Source organism: Phalangium opilio, unplaced genomic scaffold, assembly GCF_054372755.1.
Source record: "Phalangium opilio isolate 3A_F unplaced genomic scaffold, DU_Popi_V2 ptg000011l_1, whole genome shotgun sequence".
NCBI lineage: Eukaryota > Metazoa > Arthropoda > Arachnida > Opiliones > Phalangiidae > Phalangium > Phalangium opilio.
The window spans coordinates 4,902,961-4,919,388 of record NW_028324147.1 but is presented as its reverse complement, the minus strand read 5'-3'; the positions used below and the strand labels follow the sequence as shown (position 1 = coordinate 4,919,388).

At 33.0% G+C, this 16,428-nt stretch overlaps 1 protein-coding gene across 2 annotated transcripts in view; it reads right to left on the bottom strand.

The window, feature by feature from the left end:
- Positions 1-16,428, bottom strand: part of LOC149709995 (uncharacterized) — a 106,859-nt gene that overhangs the window by 64,002 nt on the left and 26,429 nt on the right. The window contains exon 1 of one of the 2 annotated variants that reach the window (XM_089858618.1): positions 1,588-2,276. The exons of the other annotated variant lie outside the window; for it this stretch is intronic. Coding sequence (XP_089714744.1) covers positions 1,588-1,643 — 56 coding nt within the window. The 5' untranslated portion in view covers positions 1,644-2,276. Of the gene's footprint in view, positions 1-1,587; positions 2,277-16,428 lie in introns of those variants that run through there. 2 annotated transcript variants of the gene reach the window in all.

Genomic DNA, 16,428 nt, shown 5'->3' with positions numbered 1-16,428 from the left:
ACTTTGATACACGACGTGCACGTGCAACGTTATAGAAAACTTATAGTCAATTTCAATTCAAATCACGCTTTCCAGTTGGAGATTAGCTCAATTCCCAATACGTGGACAATTACTAAAAAAACTAAAAAATTGGAGAATCGAATTGGTTAATAGGGAAGAGTTAAAATAAAAGTTAAAAGAGAGTGAATTATTTAGAGCGCTTTAAATTTAAGGAGAGTGATTTGGAAAAATTTTTCTAACTTCCTTAACGTCCCCATTATATTTATTTTTTCCCAATTCGTCTCGTAATTTTTAAACTTCAAAAGGAAAGATTTTTTCTTTAATTGGGAAAAAACTTAAAGACGTATTCATTTTGTATCTGTATATTTTTCAAACTTATTTTCCACATTTGATAAAAATAAAAAACAAAACTGAATTTAATGGATTAGAATGGATGGCCTGTACCTAGAGGCTGCGCGATAATCGGTTAACTGTTAATTCGTCGCAATAACAAAACGTGTTCAACTAATGTTATCGGTTACAAAACTTTTAACCTATAAATAACGTATTAAACTTATAGTTTTATATGAAATAGCTTCAGGGTAGACACTAAGTCAATCAAACAAAATTATATACAGATCAATAGATAGATAGTGCTTAGACAAGTGTTGCTATCTACAACAGGCTGAATATTATAGTAGAATTCAGTTCAATTCAGTTCCAAACCTGCATAAAGGAGATGCTCTAATTACAAATTACTGGCAACTGTCCCTAAATGATGAAGCGTGGTTGAATTTAAATTTAATAAAAGGGGGAGGAAATTTCTCTAGCCCCTTTAGTGCATGCACACTATCTATAAGGGAAGCCAGGGTTCAGTTCTGTTCAGTTCAGTTAATTTTATAAGTGATATCTTATCTTACGTTTTAAGTTTGTTATTTAATGACGCACTCAACAACTAGATAGACTAAATGAGAGCAGAATTACAGGTACGTTGTTATGCCAACGTTAGGTTTACATACAATGAAGTACTACCGGTAGGATTAACACTTACCAGGTGGTAAACGAAAATTAATTAACGCAAAATTAATTAATTATTAATTAACACCTATGGAAGTAAAAGTCCAGACTGAATGACTAATAATAATCAATGGAAGCTTATATTTCAAAAGTATGTTTGTCAAACCCGAGGCCATCTTTTAAAATGGCCGCCACAAATGCAAAAACTTTCCTTAATTTAAGGAATAGCGTTCGTAAGTTTTGAACTGATGACAATTAGTACACACCGGTTCAATAGTAATCAGTACATTTTCTAAAGGGCTTTATAATGTTTGGGTTTAATATGCTAACCCTCCGCCATGTTTAAAAATGGCGGCCAGGAACGTAACCAAAATGTTACATTCTACATATTATATACCGCAATACCAATTGAGAATCCCGAATGTTCTAAAAATGTCCCATTTCATAACTTTAGCGTTAATATACTTCAAATACACATAAACCCGAAATTTCCCTAGTATAACAAAAACCTAAACTATTTTTCAAATAAACTTACTGAGTCAATCAATTCAAAATTAATTAAGTAATTAAAAATTGCAAAATATTCATTACCTTTGCAAGTAAGTTGTCGGTGTATAGGTGGCATTCCTGCAACAAGCGTTACCCATCTTGTATCGAATAATAATAGTGATCAATTAGGCCAAATTAAATTAAATCCAGTTAAAATCCAAATTAATCCAAATTCACAACATACTCGCGTGTGTACCTCCGTTTAATCAAAAACTAATATAATTTTTAATTTTTTTTTTCACATTATGATTAAACTATATTTCCCGGTTAATTAATTAACTTATCAATTAAAACATTTAAACTCAGTTAATTCAACACAAACCGAACGGAATTCAACAACACAAATTAAGATACGCGAGGTTATAATAAATATATTCACATCATCGCAATAAATTAACTACGCAAATTTCATTGGAGTCGAAGTAGTTTTAAAAAATGACACCAAAAAATTAAGTTTTCAAAATAGATTTGAATTTGATCCATTCAAACAAATGAGAAAACCGTTGAAATCCGACTCTAATTCTAATCCAAGAGGCTCAAGGAGCTTCTACATCGAACGTAGCTCATCTCTACACAAAAATCCAGATTATGAAGAAGAAAAAAATAAACGTTAAAACACAAGCAGAAGAAATTATCTTTTTTTCGCCTGCTGCTGGCTGCTTCGAGACTCGAGTTCGGATTCGCTTCCTAGGAAAGGAACTGGGATTCACCAACTATACTACACAGCTCCGAACGAATTTCAGAAAGTCAAGAGTACGTACGTACATAAGGAACAAGAGCGGGGGAACCCATGGATGAAAATATTGGCTGCGGGCTGTTCTAAAAATCAACCGGCGGAACCGGTGCTTTCCCCAGTTCGACTCCCCCCTTATACGTTTTATGTCATATCTATTATACAGTGCGTTCAGTTTAAGTAACGAAAATGATCGGTTAGGTGAAACTATTGTAGATTTGAGGCCCCAAAATAAGAAATGAGGATTATTTGTTTCCCCCACCCTAAAAATATTTTTTTTTCTTCTCTAATATCTCCCAATTGTTCATACTCTCCCATCCTCGATTTCAACAACCCCCTAAATAACAATTGGTTTCGTTCATTCATTCATTCATGGGCTTGGATTTTAAGTATTTTTATGGAACTATCATTGCGAGAAACATTTCTGGAATGTTTTAAGGCCTGTTTAAAAAGATCTCTATAAATTAAAGTAAAATTTACATTAATAAAATAAATAATGATAATAATATAATATAATATAATACGAAACTAAGAATTATTAAATGAGTCTCCAAGCAGGTTTTTTTTTAAATTTTCCAGGTGTTTTTTGGGTATTGGTGGGTAACTAATTTTGGTTTATTATAAAAAAGGTGGGTTTTGACGTTCCCCCAGTCAGTGTTGCCAGGTTGTTGGTGAGTCAAGAGATTGCACAGAGAAAGGCTAGGAGTTCAGTTTGAATCAGAGTAAGTACTTGATTAACTTGACTCACAGAGGGACTGACAACACTGAACACACTGAAGTTTAACCTGAGAAAGGGGGGAGGCATTTTTGTAGCCCCTTTAGTGAAAACTATCTATAGGGTGGTAATGAGAGGGGAGGAGCTAGGGGGACGTGACGTCAATATTGGTAGACTAAACTGTATGCTCTGAGCTGACAACTTCGAACATGGATGGTTGCTAAAACCAAGGTAAGGGATAGAACGGTGTGACATCACAATATAGTTCATAGTAGCAGACTATACAATACGATATTTTATTAACACTTGCATCGTCTGCTATAACTCTATCAATATTTATTTGTTAATAAAAATAAATCATTGGATTTAAGATAAAAACAGCAGAGGTCGTCAAACCTGATGAGGTCAACTTTAGATCCATAAGCCACGTGTTTAAAATGAACAATAAATAAAATCCTACTTCACCATATTTACTTCTAAAGTGATTGAAGATGCTACAGGTAACAGGTAGCGTAGTACTATACCTGTACAGTTAATAAATGTTTCGCCACAGAAATAGAAATAAGAAAATAATACCGTTAGAGAGCTAGGATTCATTGTATTGTGTTTTATTGTACGTACGATATTGGGTTATTTATTCCATATCTGACAGATTTGTGCTAAGGTTATGGATGAATTTATATTCCTCAAAAAACTCCCAAAACAAGGGCCCTAAAAAAATTGTTTTCTATCATGAATGTATGTAAAGGGTTTCCTGATGGGGTTGGTTGTTTTTTAATTCATTTTTATCAGCAAGGAGCCACTCCAATAATAGGAATTCATTAACTGCGGATAACAGCGCTGAATTTTCATCATACGATGGGGATGTTTCAGCGCTTTCTTATCTATGAGTAAATTTAGTTCAATTGACTGCAATATATTGCGAGATAGAAAATTAATAAGAGTTCACCTCTAAAGGTACAGTACTGTGGAACGATCCAAGGAAATTATTATCTCGATAAAAGAGCTAAATTTTGATAAATTTGATGCTAAATTATACGAAAACTTCAAAAAACTAAGTAAAAAATATAGGATATTATAGGACCTTTCATGAAATTATAGCATAATATTATAGGACAGGTTCAAAAATATAGGATTATAGAGGAATAATAGGACCGCTGGTCTCCCTGTGATAATCTAAATCCATCTAAGTGTAATGATAAGGCTTATAGAAATGGAGGAGAAACGCTTTGAAACAAAAAGTTATTTCTTCAAACCAATTCAAATTCACACTTTCAAAGTTTGAAATTCAACAAACAAAGTACGTTAAGAAAACGCAATTAATATTAAAAATAACTAAATTTTAAATAATTAACTTTCACCATTAAAACTTTCCTTAAATTATATTCAAAATAATATAAAAATTATTAGATAATTTTAAAATAAAAAACCCCAAAAAATTTATAATAAAGATGGAAATTTTCATTAATAAATAAATAAATAGTTTTATTAACAATAATTTTCCCCGTAAAAACCAAACAATCTTCTAAATATTTTGAATTTTCGAGGGACAAGGCCATTCATTCATTGTTTTACGTAATCTTTTGTTTCATTCGATGCAATACCGCCGAAGCGTTTGATTATTAAATATTCTCATGGGATAAATCGAGGGGATAGACACTATCTCATTTTATAAATATTGATTAAGAGTTACAGTTACCGATTACGCTGTAGTGGCAAGCCTCTCAGGTAAATACAGGCGTGAGAGAGTGGGAATAACCGAAAATGTTTCCTTACAATTTAATACACGAAGTTTAAAAATGTTTTTCTTATTCAAAAAGAGGTAAGAAACAATACTTTATGTACAGAAGCAAATTAAACCCTGTACAGGGTGTTCCTGGTATGTCTGACCGCATCAATTAAAGTAAGATATGTATATAAATTATCTCTTATTACAAAATAATTAGCGTTTAATTAGTCTTAAAAATAATCAAGGACAACTGCGCCGCCCGCCATTGGTTTAGTGGCGTCTGCTAGCCCGAACCAGGAGTGGTTGAATTCTCACAGGCTGAGAATTATCAGAAACACCCTACACCCTGTATATAGTGTTAATTAACTTCTGACACTGTATGCGTACAATTATTATACGCTGAGTCACCCTTTGCGCATCGCCCTTAAAAGAAATGCTAATAAAAATTCATGGTGTATTTTAGTTGAGGAATGGAGCTATTATCACCGTAACTTCTTTAGTATTGTTATTTTAAATGAGTATAAGGCTGGACCGGATAATAATTCGATATTAATAATAAAATAGTCTATATATGGTGTTGATTTTTAAATAGGCAGCGTTACTTCCCTATGATGCAAGTTAAACGAGCGAGCGCGCAAAACAGGTGTTTGCGTTTTTTAAATGGGGTTTTGGTATTTCTGTAATCGAAAATACAAACGTGGAGACTCAGCGAATATTATTATATTGGAGAGTCATCGATAATTATTTTCAGTTGATGGGTGAATGTGTGTATCCTACACCTATATTGGGAATATTTAAATCAGGATGTGTACTGCTAACGAGGAAAGGGATATCGTAATTTTATTCGGCTGGCATTTATTTTAATTCTAATTTTAAACGTCATCGCTTTATACGTAAATAACCCATTACTGTGTTGAATCAGGGATAGATTTAATTATAGAAGTAGGAATGGAGAACAGAGTAATGTGGACGCGCGTCAAAGTCCCGGACCCCCTTCCACGGGACGGAGGGGGGTATGAAAGAAGAGGCGGGTCATAGCGGCAGAGGTAAAAAGGAATTACGTATTTTTCGACGTCCCCGTCAGCAACGTCATTAAAACGTAGTTTAAGTGAGCCAATAAGATAATTTAAACTTTTCGTTACGCGTTGGAGGGATGGGCTCTATACTGGGCTATGAGTCGGACTGAAGTAAATACTAACCGTTCTCCATTCCTACTTCTAAAATTAAATCTATCCCTGATATGTTCCATAAGTTTGCCACTGGTTGCTGAGATCTTGTCATGAAGTGACCATTAAAATTATATTAATTTATTTATAACGAATTTTCCCTTATATTTCAAGGCTATTTGCAAATTTGTTGTTTTTCCTGTCTAAAAATCACAATTTAACATTAAAATTATATTAAAGGCCGACTTCCATCGAAAAGGGTTCTTACGAACTGAAAACCGTGCATCGAGAGTAACAATGGAGCGACCGTGCCGGTTTTCGAATCCCCGCTGGACAAATTTTTGAGGGGTTCTTACGAACTGAAAACCTTGATACGGGGGTTCTTACGAACTGAAGATAAACAATAGATATTTTCCTTCAGAGGGTCGTAAAAATCGGGAATAAAATATTTAAGAGACTTTCTATTGTTTATCTTCAGTTCGTAAGAACCCGCATAGCAAGGTTTTCAGTTCGTAAGAACCCCTCCAAATTTTGCCCCAGTGGGGACTCGAAAATTGGCACGGTCGCTCTATTGTTAAGAATCGATGCACGGTCTTCAGTTCGTAAGAACCCTTTTCGGTGGAAGTCGGCCTTTAACTAATTTATAAACAATTCTTCCTGAATTTACAATGAAATTATTCCTATTTTTTAAATACCATCCCTGACTTCCTATATTTAACCCTGACTAATGGAGAAGCTTACTAAAAATTTTGATTTTCCTTTAAAATTAAACTAAACTAAACTAAATGTTTAAACTAATAAATATCTATCTGATATTGTTGTAGATAGAGGTTAAACTGCACACGCCACAAATGCCTGGCAACCCTTCTGTTGCACATTATCTATTAAACCATCGATCCTTCTAAATCAATGACAATTTTGTGCAAAAGAATTTCCCGGTCTGAGAGTCAATAAACTTGTAACACAGTTAAAAGAAAACTTCCAATCGTGTTTAAAATCATCCCGAAATTTAATTCACACCCTCGATTAAGTTTCTAATAAGAAGATTAATTTTATACAAGTTGGGAAACCAAAATGAACCTCTCCGAGCCGAGACGAGTTTACTTTCTAAACACAGGTCCACCAGCCAATGAGATAAACCGGAAGTACATAGTTCAAATTGGCGAAATATTGCCAAGGTCTTTAGCAAAGGCTTAAGCGTTTAACAATTTCCTTTGTATCCTCAATAATTCTAATGAGGACCTAAAATGTATCAGTGAAGAGTGTATTTAACTTTCGGCTCACTCTGAACCGTTAACACCTCCTATAAGATGAGGTGAAACAAGGTCATTTCTAGTATAAATCTAGGGTATCTTATTTCACAGACCCAATCGTTTCAACACTTGTGGATAGATGAAGAATTAACATCCATATTATCTATTGAATATAAAAAATGCGTTTACACTATATATAAATGTAGTAAAGCTGAATTAAAAAGTAAACACCAAATTTGAAATGTTAATATCAAAAGATGTTATTGGAATATAAAGATGAAACAGAGCTTTATAGCTACACAACTACTTAAAGAATCGTAATGCCGAAAAATATTTAAAATATTTCCATTTAATATTCTGCAAAAAGGAAATGTTATCGTTTTGTAAGAGATCTTATCATCCTACTCGCTTTATATTAACTTTGATGTGCTTGTAGTGTTTGGATTCGGATGCAATCTTCATTACTCGTTCTATATAAACTCTCACTTGTGTCATTACATAGAAATAAGTTTATCTTAAATAATTAATTAAATATTAATGATATTAATTATTTTAATTGCCAGTAAATAACTTTAAAAATAGTTAAATCGTTTTAAATAAAGTTGTTCCTATTATCTTTCGAAACTTTGCTAATATTGACGTTTAAAGTGAAGGGTACCCCTCTTGCCCGCTTTCTTCAAATTTTGGGGTATATATACGATTCGTTTCCATTATAATAATAGATAAAAACGCATTCGCGTGAACCGATGGTGGAAGCCCTGCCATTGGGAGGCTAGACGTTTCTCGTAACCCTAGCCGATCGCCGCGTATATCTTGAAACCAATAATAGATAAAAACGCATTCGCGTGAACCGATGGTGGAAGCCCTGCCATTGGGAGGCTAGACGTTTCTCGTAACCCTAGCCGATCGCCGCGTATATCTTGAAACCAAACGATGACGAAGGCAAAGAAGCCAGAATGGACTGACTGGCGTCCATGTTGAATGGACAAAGAACTGAAGATGGTGGTGCATAGAAGCTGGTGTCAATGTGGAATTGACGAAGAACAGAAGATCGTGGTGCATAGAAGCTGGTGTCAATGTGGAATTGACGAAGAACAGAAGATGGTGGTGCTAGGAAGCCAGCAAATACAGACTAGTGTCCATGTGGGATGGACAAAGAACAGAAGATGGTGGTGCATAGAAGCTGGAGTCAAGGTGAAATTGACGAAGAACACAAGTTGGTGGTGCTTGGAAGCAAGCACGTACAGACTAGTGTCCATGTGGGATGGACAAAGACTAGCAGATTGTGGTCCTTAGAAGCCAGTTAGTAAAGACTGGTGTTGGTAGATCAATGACCAAATTTCCGTGAACCGCGAACGCGTTTCGGAAATCGGGTATTTGTTTGCTCCGATTTGTAAACTGCGAACGCGGTCACGTGGGGTCTGACAGACAGACACACAGACAGACACACAGACACACACACAGACAGACACGGCCGGTGTAATACCTCTCCGTGACATACGTCACTCGGAGAGGTAAAAATTGCCGTTAAACGAGAATTCTAACTTAAAAACGGTAGATAGCTTTAAATTTTTTTTTTAATAAACGAGCTTTCCGTGAACTGCAAATTGAATACCTCCGAAAGTTTCATACCTCAAAAATGCATGCCAAGATAAAAAAATAAAATAAAGGTTTTTCTAACCCCGTGTACCTATAGCAATATTAGAAACTGGAAAATCTTCATTTCTCCATTGAAGTTTTGTCGAGGGGTAATTCACTCCGAAGAAATTTACCTTTTAAATACCTTCAAATATTAGTTTACTTTAGTTATTATTTTTTTTTTTTTTTAAACTATGGAATGGTTCAAACTTCAAAGATATTTTTTTCTAAACCAATGGTGGATGGCACAGTAGTCCTTGATTATTTTTAAGACTAATTACAATGTCAATAATTTAAATAATTTTATAGCCACTTCATTGTTGTTTTTATAATGTACAGTACAGTAGATGCAACTCGACGAGTGAGTGACTTACCCCTCAAATTTTGAGGGAACATTACCTAAATTACAAAGTCAAGCCTGGGAGCAAAATTCCCCTTAGAGTCTGGAGGAGTTGGACTCTGGATCATCTTATTTTATATCCAAAGACCAAATGAAGAGGGGGGCCTCTTAAAAATAACCTTACAAGAAAAATTTATCATGATGGAAAAACGGGAGAAGACGGGTTTACCAAATTTCTCCATTCGAAAGTTTGCTAAAAGATTTGTTCCTCTCAGGGGATAACATAACATACCAGGATATTATTAACTATATAGCGTAAAACGTAGTCTCGCGTCCCCCCCCCCAACCAACCAAGGTTGCCTAAGGGTCAGCAACTTTTATAGCATCGACCTTCGTCAAGGTTAAAAATGCAGAAAATAATCAATAGAAGTTCCTACCTTGAAGTAACTTGGAAAAATAAAAGGACACGTACCCGATTATTAAATTGAATTGAATTTAAAAAAATAAATCTTCAATTTTATATTATAATCAAGGGGTAGATTACTTCCTCGTTTGAAAACGCACCCATTAGGTGATTAAATAGGATTTAAATACGATTAAATTGATTAAGTATTGTTAAATTTAGTTTAGAATGATTATTTATGATTAAAATGTGAATGTTTAGATCTAGTTTAGAGTGTTAAGGTTAGATAAATATAGGCATAGAATATTCAAATCTCGCTTTTAATGGATAAAATGTCGCTTCAATCTCGCTTATAACGCTTCAATCTCGCTTATAACGCTTCAATCTCGCTTATAACGCTTCAATCTCGCTTATAACGCTTCAATCTCGCCTATAACGCTTCAATCTCGCCTATAACGCTTCAATCTCGCCTATAACGCTTAAATCTCGCCTATAACGCTGTAATCTCACTTATAACGCCTCACTTATAATGCTTTAATCTCACTCAAAATGCTTTAATCTCTTTTATAATGCTTCAATCTCACTTATAATGCTTCAACGTTCAAATCTCGCTTTAAATATTTGTACCTCACTTAAGGAGCTTTTACAGCGGTGAATATAAAATATACGTAATTTTCCATGTCTAAAAAATTATGGGAAAATTAGCCCAGGGTTATTTTGCAAAGCGAAAATAACAAAATAAGCAAAGCTACTTAATGGATATTCTGATTTTCACCTGAAAAATGGAAATTCTTTCTATTTTAGTCGAACCTCGGAGTGTTTTATTAAAAAGGACTGGAACTAAAGGTCTGTAATTTCTAAAATTAAAAAACGTTTCCAAGACCCAAAACCAATACAATTCAAAACAGATTCATTCTTAACAAAAATAAATTATTTAAATAAATAAATAAATAAAAAGTCAAGATATTTCACTGTTCGCGAAAATGGGAGGCAAAACCTGAGTGATTTGAGGTTAAACAAAGTTAAAACTTTAACCAAATAAAACCAAAAACCAAAACCAAAACAAACTAAATCAATTTTCCTCTAAAACACTGCACTTGATTTGTTGATTTTTTTCTCTCGATTTTGATGGAATTTAATGTCAATAAAATATTTAAAAAAATTAAATAAATAAATAAAAAATGTACGAAAAATAAATGGCCTCAATTTTTCAATCTAGATCCGCCGACATTTAGATAACAAAATCAAATAAATATATATATATTTAAAAACATTAAAATAAACATAATAAACGTGATACGGGACATTAAATACTGGAAAACATGTTGGGTAGAAACACTTATTAAAATAAAAAAATAAAAAAAAAATTATTCAAATCAAAATATTTCAATTTCACGGTCAAAGAAACGCGAGAGAAAAGGTCCCTCTTCTAAGGGATATTTTTGATAGTAGGCCTTGAGTAATTCGTGGGTCTCAGTTGTCGAATTTTAATGGAAAAGTTCAGGTAACATAACACTATACCAAGAAGTGATATCTATAGTTTATTAGGGAGAAGGTATAAATTCGCCACATTTAGAACTTGCTTTATCTCCAGTCCAAACGTATAGTAGGTCCGGAGTTAATCCCCGCCGCCTCTAAATTACAACCAGCATCTCATTGTTTCTTGAAAACTCGTGCACGTCAGCGCGACGCGAATGAGTACGAAAATTACAGTCATATTTTCCGACTGAGGAGAGGAGGCGAAATAGCCCGGCCTCCTTTTACGTCCCCCCTTGAATTTTGAAAGGGGGACTGCAACTATGGCGCGCTAATACCTAGGCATCTTATACCTTCTCCCTAGTAAACTAGATATCACTTCTTTTATCCTTACTATGTGAGGATTCAACCAATCGTCAATTCACGCTAAATTTTAGCATTTCCATCGTTGCCCTCGAAATTTTCAGTACCTCTATTAAAGATTTTATAGATCCGATAAGATACCCGTGTACATTAAGGATGGGTGTTTCCAATCTAGGGTCCTTTAGCGCTGGAAAGTTAGTTACGGACCCTATCTTAAAAATAAACTATCGCCCTTGGGTGCTAATATTCTATCGACCTTGATAGCTATTTTCAGTTCAATGTTCGAAAAGCCCTCAAGGAACGGGCACGTTTTCATTATCATCGTAAAAAGATTTACTAATTGCAAACGCAGCAAATTGTATTTTCAATGAGACAGAATAGAATTTAAATTACTTTATAATTGAGTTTATTACGTATCGTCGGGCGTAATTAAAACCAAATCAAAATATTATATAATATATAGACTGAAATTTAAAATTTATTAAACTAAAGAAGTCGAAATAATTTTCCTAAATTATTATAACATTCCCTTATTTTTCTAAATTACAAAATTCCTTGATTTTTCTAAATTACAAAATTCCCTGATATTTCTAAATTGCAAATTTTCCTGATATTTCTAAATTACAAAATTCCCTGATTTTTCTAAATATTCATTAAATGCCCAGAATTTTCTAAATTATAAGATTCCCAGATTTTCTAAATTAATTATAAAATCCCCAGATTTTTCTAAATAAATTACAAAAATCCCCAGATTTTTCTAAATAAATTACAAAAATCCCCAGATTTTTCTAAATAAATTACAAAAATCCCCAGATTTTTCTAAATAAATTACAAAAATCCCCAGATTTTTCTAAATAAATTACAAAAATCCCCAGATTTTTCTAAATAAATTACAAAAATCCCGAGATTTTTCTAAATAAATTACAAAAATCCCGAGATTTTTCTAAATAATCATAAAAATCCCGAGATTTTTCTAAATAATCATAAAAATCCCGAGATTTTTCTAAATAATCATAAAAATCCCGAGATTTTTCTAAATAATCATAAAAATCCCGAGATTTTTCTAAATAATCATAAAAAGACCGAGATTTTTCTAAATAATCATAAAAATCCCGAGATTTTTCTAAATAATCATAAAAATCCCGAGATTTTTCTAACTAATCATAAAAATCCCGAGATTTTTCTAAATAATCATAAAAATCCCGAGATTTTTCTAAATAATCATAAAAATCCCGAGATTTTTCTAAATAATCATAAAAATCCCGAGATTTTTCTAAATAATCATAAAAATCCCGAGATTTTTCTAAATAATCATAAAAATCCCGAGATTTTTCTAAATAATCATAAAATTCCCTGACTATTTTGCTCTAAACGAATTCCCTTGATTTCAAGGTCATCTCTATTTAGAGTACAAAATTAAAATATGGCGTTAAACATCGAAAAAAAAAACAACTATGTAACACTTAAATTTAAATTCCTCTAAATACCTTAATTAAAATCTATATATATTTATTTATTTAATTTTTTTCCCATGACAAATTAGGCTACGTGTTAGTAAAAATTCTTTGAATGTAATTTAAAAATATAGGGCAATTGGAACTCTATTCTATAATATTATATTAAACATAAAAAGATTATATAGACGTCTCCGGTTGTACTTTATTATTACGTTAATATATATTTATATATATAGGCAAGGTGAAAAACTGTTACTACTTAACGGTAGATTAAACACAATGGCTAAATACGAATCCTTTTATAGGGCATCCCTCCCCCTTCCCCAAAGGCTTCTTTCGCGCACACGTGTCACGTGACCTCTTCGCGCGGGCGTGTAATTGAGTTCGGTTAAGAATGGAGCTCGGGTTATATGAAGAAGGATCTAAACTTTGACCTTTATAGGGCATTCGATGACAAGTCAAGTGGAGAGAAAATAATTTAATGTTTTTTGTTTTTCTTTTTTTTTCAAATATTTGGGACTGCATGGGATGTATTGTATGTAACGTACGTTGTCGGAAATCAACTGTTACATTATATTATTTTGATGATGGGACCTATTTTTGTAGTGTTGGGTATAAAGGTCAGGGATCACAGGCAAATGTTTTTAAATTCTTTATAGGAAAAATAGGATTTTTTTTTATATAATTATGGGATTTTATAGGGGAAATAATCATGTGTTTTTATAGGGAAATGTAGAAATAAAAATGCTGGTAAATAGTTCTATTTTGGCTTAAAATATAGGAAAAAATAGGATTTTTTTATATAATTATAGGATTTTATAGGGGAAAATCATGTGTTTTATAGGAAAATATAGGAATAAAAATTATGATCGTATATAATACAATTTTGGCTTAAACTATGTAGAAAAATCTATAAAAAAATTAATCAAATTGGATTTTACTTTGAAAATTCAAAGGAACTTAATTAAAAATTATAAAAAAAAATCCGCAATTTCGGTGTCTATTCAAATGTGATCTCGATAAAAGAGCTAAATTTTGGTAAATTTGATGCTAAACTATACGAAAACTTGGACCAAGTTGGACTAACTCAAAAATATAGGATATTATAGGACCTTTTATGATATTATAGGATATTATAGGACCTTTTATGATATTATAGGATATTATAGGACCTTTTATGATATTATAGGATAATATAAGACAGGTTCAAAAATGTAGCCCTTTTTTAGGAATTATAGGACGGCTTGGGCTCGCTATAAAAAGGTTTTCAAACGATTACAACAAAATTAAAATTTAAAATAAATAAACCAAAATGAAATAAAAATAACATTAGAATTACGTCATTTAATTTCTTAAACTAAATTATACCGGAAAGATATACCTATTTTTGGTATCAAGACCAAGTCACAATCTTTGAGATAGAAAGGTTTTTGAACGATTACACGGTACAAACCCTTTAAAAAAATAAACTAAATGAAATAACATTAGAGTTACGTCACTTCTAATGAAATACCCGAGCAGGTTTATACGGTATAGAAATTCTGTTAAAGAATATGTATGGATGGTCTATAAATAAGACTTAGACCCTTTAAGGGAATTTCTCTCTCGTGCAAAAGAATCGCGAATGAATCAAAACAGGACCGTGAACTTGAGACCGGTTTTGTTCTAGAATCTAGAAAAGCTAACCACTCTCTGATAAATAAACCAAACGCTTATAGCTACCGCGCAAAAGTGAAATACCTATGAAATAAAATAAAAATTATATTTATACTATCTCACAAAGGCTTAGGAAATTTTTATATATAAGGAAAATAAATTTTCATAAATAACAAACACCAGACATCTTTGTACATTAATATTCTAAAGTTTATCTTTGAATAATTAAGCTCTGTGCTCGCAACTATGTGATTAATTGAACTTGTTTTGTCTATTTTTAAATCAACATAAATTTAAATAAGTAAAGTATGTCTATAAATCATAAGTTTATAGGATATGTTCCATTAAGTATGACACTACCTATACTTCGTAATGCTACTATAGAGACTTACAGCTCGAGCTAGTTCGAGAACGACGGAAGCGAGAATTGAAGTCCTACACTCGGTGGTTAATTTTGCAGGACTTCCATCTAGCTCCTATTTAGTCTGCATTACTAAGCCTTTGACAGCAGCGCGTCACCAGGCGTCGCTTTACCTCGAATCTATGATCTACCTCTCTCACTTCATGACAAGCTCCAGTTTGTAACCAGTGACAAACTTATCATGAAACATATCTTATCAACTTATGCTATAAATTAAGGAAATATTTTGTACCAAAATTCGTTCAGGGACCCGTCAATAAATAACTCTTTTTCATGACGCTAGGGGTCGAAAATGGGGCTGAAATAGCTTCCATTTTACAAAACTAACATTCCAATATTTTCCATCAACTAACGTCCAATCCACTCCTCGGTACAACTAGGTATAATTCATCCTAGCTAACACCCACTTAATAAAAAAAACTTTACCCATACTTTGGCGCCATCTTACGTCTATATCAGGAACAAAAGAAGGTAAACATTGAAAATAAAATCGTGCAGGGTACTTATTTTGAAATAACTTATTTGAAAGCAAATTTCTGGTATCGATGCGCGCGCGATTCGTGATGATACCGATTCCTTTTCTCTCCTAAATTCGTGACTAAACAAATTCACGAAATCGGTGCTTATACTAATATAAAGATCCCACCAAAAACACTCACGAATTCACCCTAAATTAAGCGGTATTGCCCAATTCCCCAAGAACCATTTGTAAAAATAAATCAGAGCAAGATTAAATAGATAAAATATTGAGATATAAATCACGATATAAAAGTTAACAAACTCCAAAATGTATTTGTTTTGATGTTGTTTTATTCTTTTTCTATCAAAGGCTTTTGATATTTTTTAAAAAATTATTTGAAAGAAACAGTAACTTCTCTAATAAAACTCAGAAAAGTTGCAAAAAGTTCAACAATGTTATGAATATGAAATACATTATACTTGTCAAATTATTATAAACAATTTTTAACAAGTTAGAGTTTGAAATTCATTTTGAATTACCGAAATTTTTGGCGCCATTTTCGAACACGTGGTGGGCCCAAATGATTTAGTTCAAAATTTCATATAAACTTTAGGTATTTTGTTCACATTTGCAGTTAAATGTTTTTCTCTTGAGCTTGACCCCTTCTTTTGGTCTACCGCCGTTTTGTTTAGCTTGTATTTTCAACTTATAAATGGAACTGACGCTGACCCCCGTCATGGCCGAAACCAATTCAATGACGTCAGGAATGGATTTATCGGGGTACAGTCTTTTAACACCGACGTACACGTTTAATATTAATTGTTTGGCGTCTACGGATAGAGCGGTTCCCGGCTTAGTTTTGCAAAATAGTTCAGGAGACGAGCACCTCGCCGTTGCCATCTTGAACTCGCTCGTTTTGGGAAGAAATTGGTTTGGTGCCGGTGTACTCCGGAACTCCAGTCCCGTGTAGGATAGAGGGAGAATGACTTAGTTTCGCGGTTTAGCCAGTAGATGGCGGGAAAGTTCAAGGCGCGAGTTACTGCATGATTTGGCGCGAAGAAAACGCGCCTTTT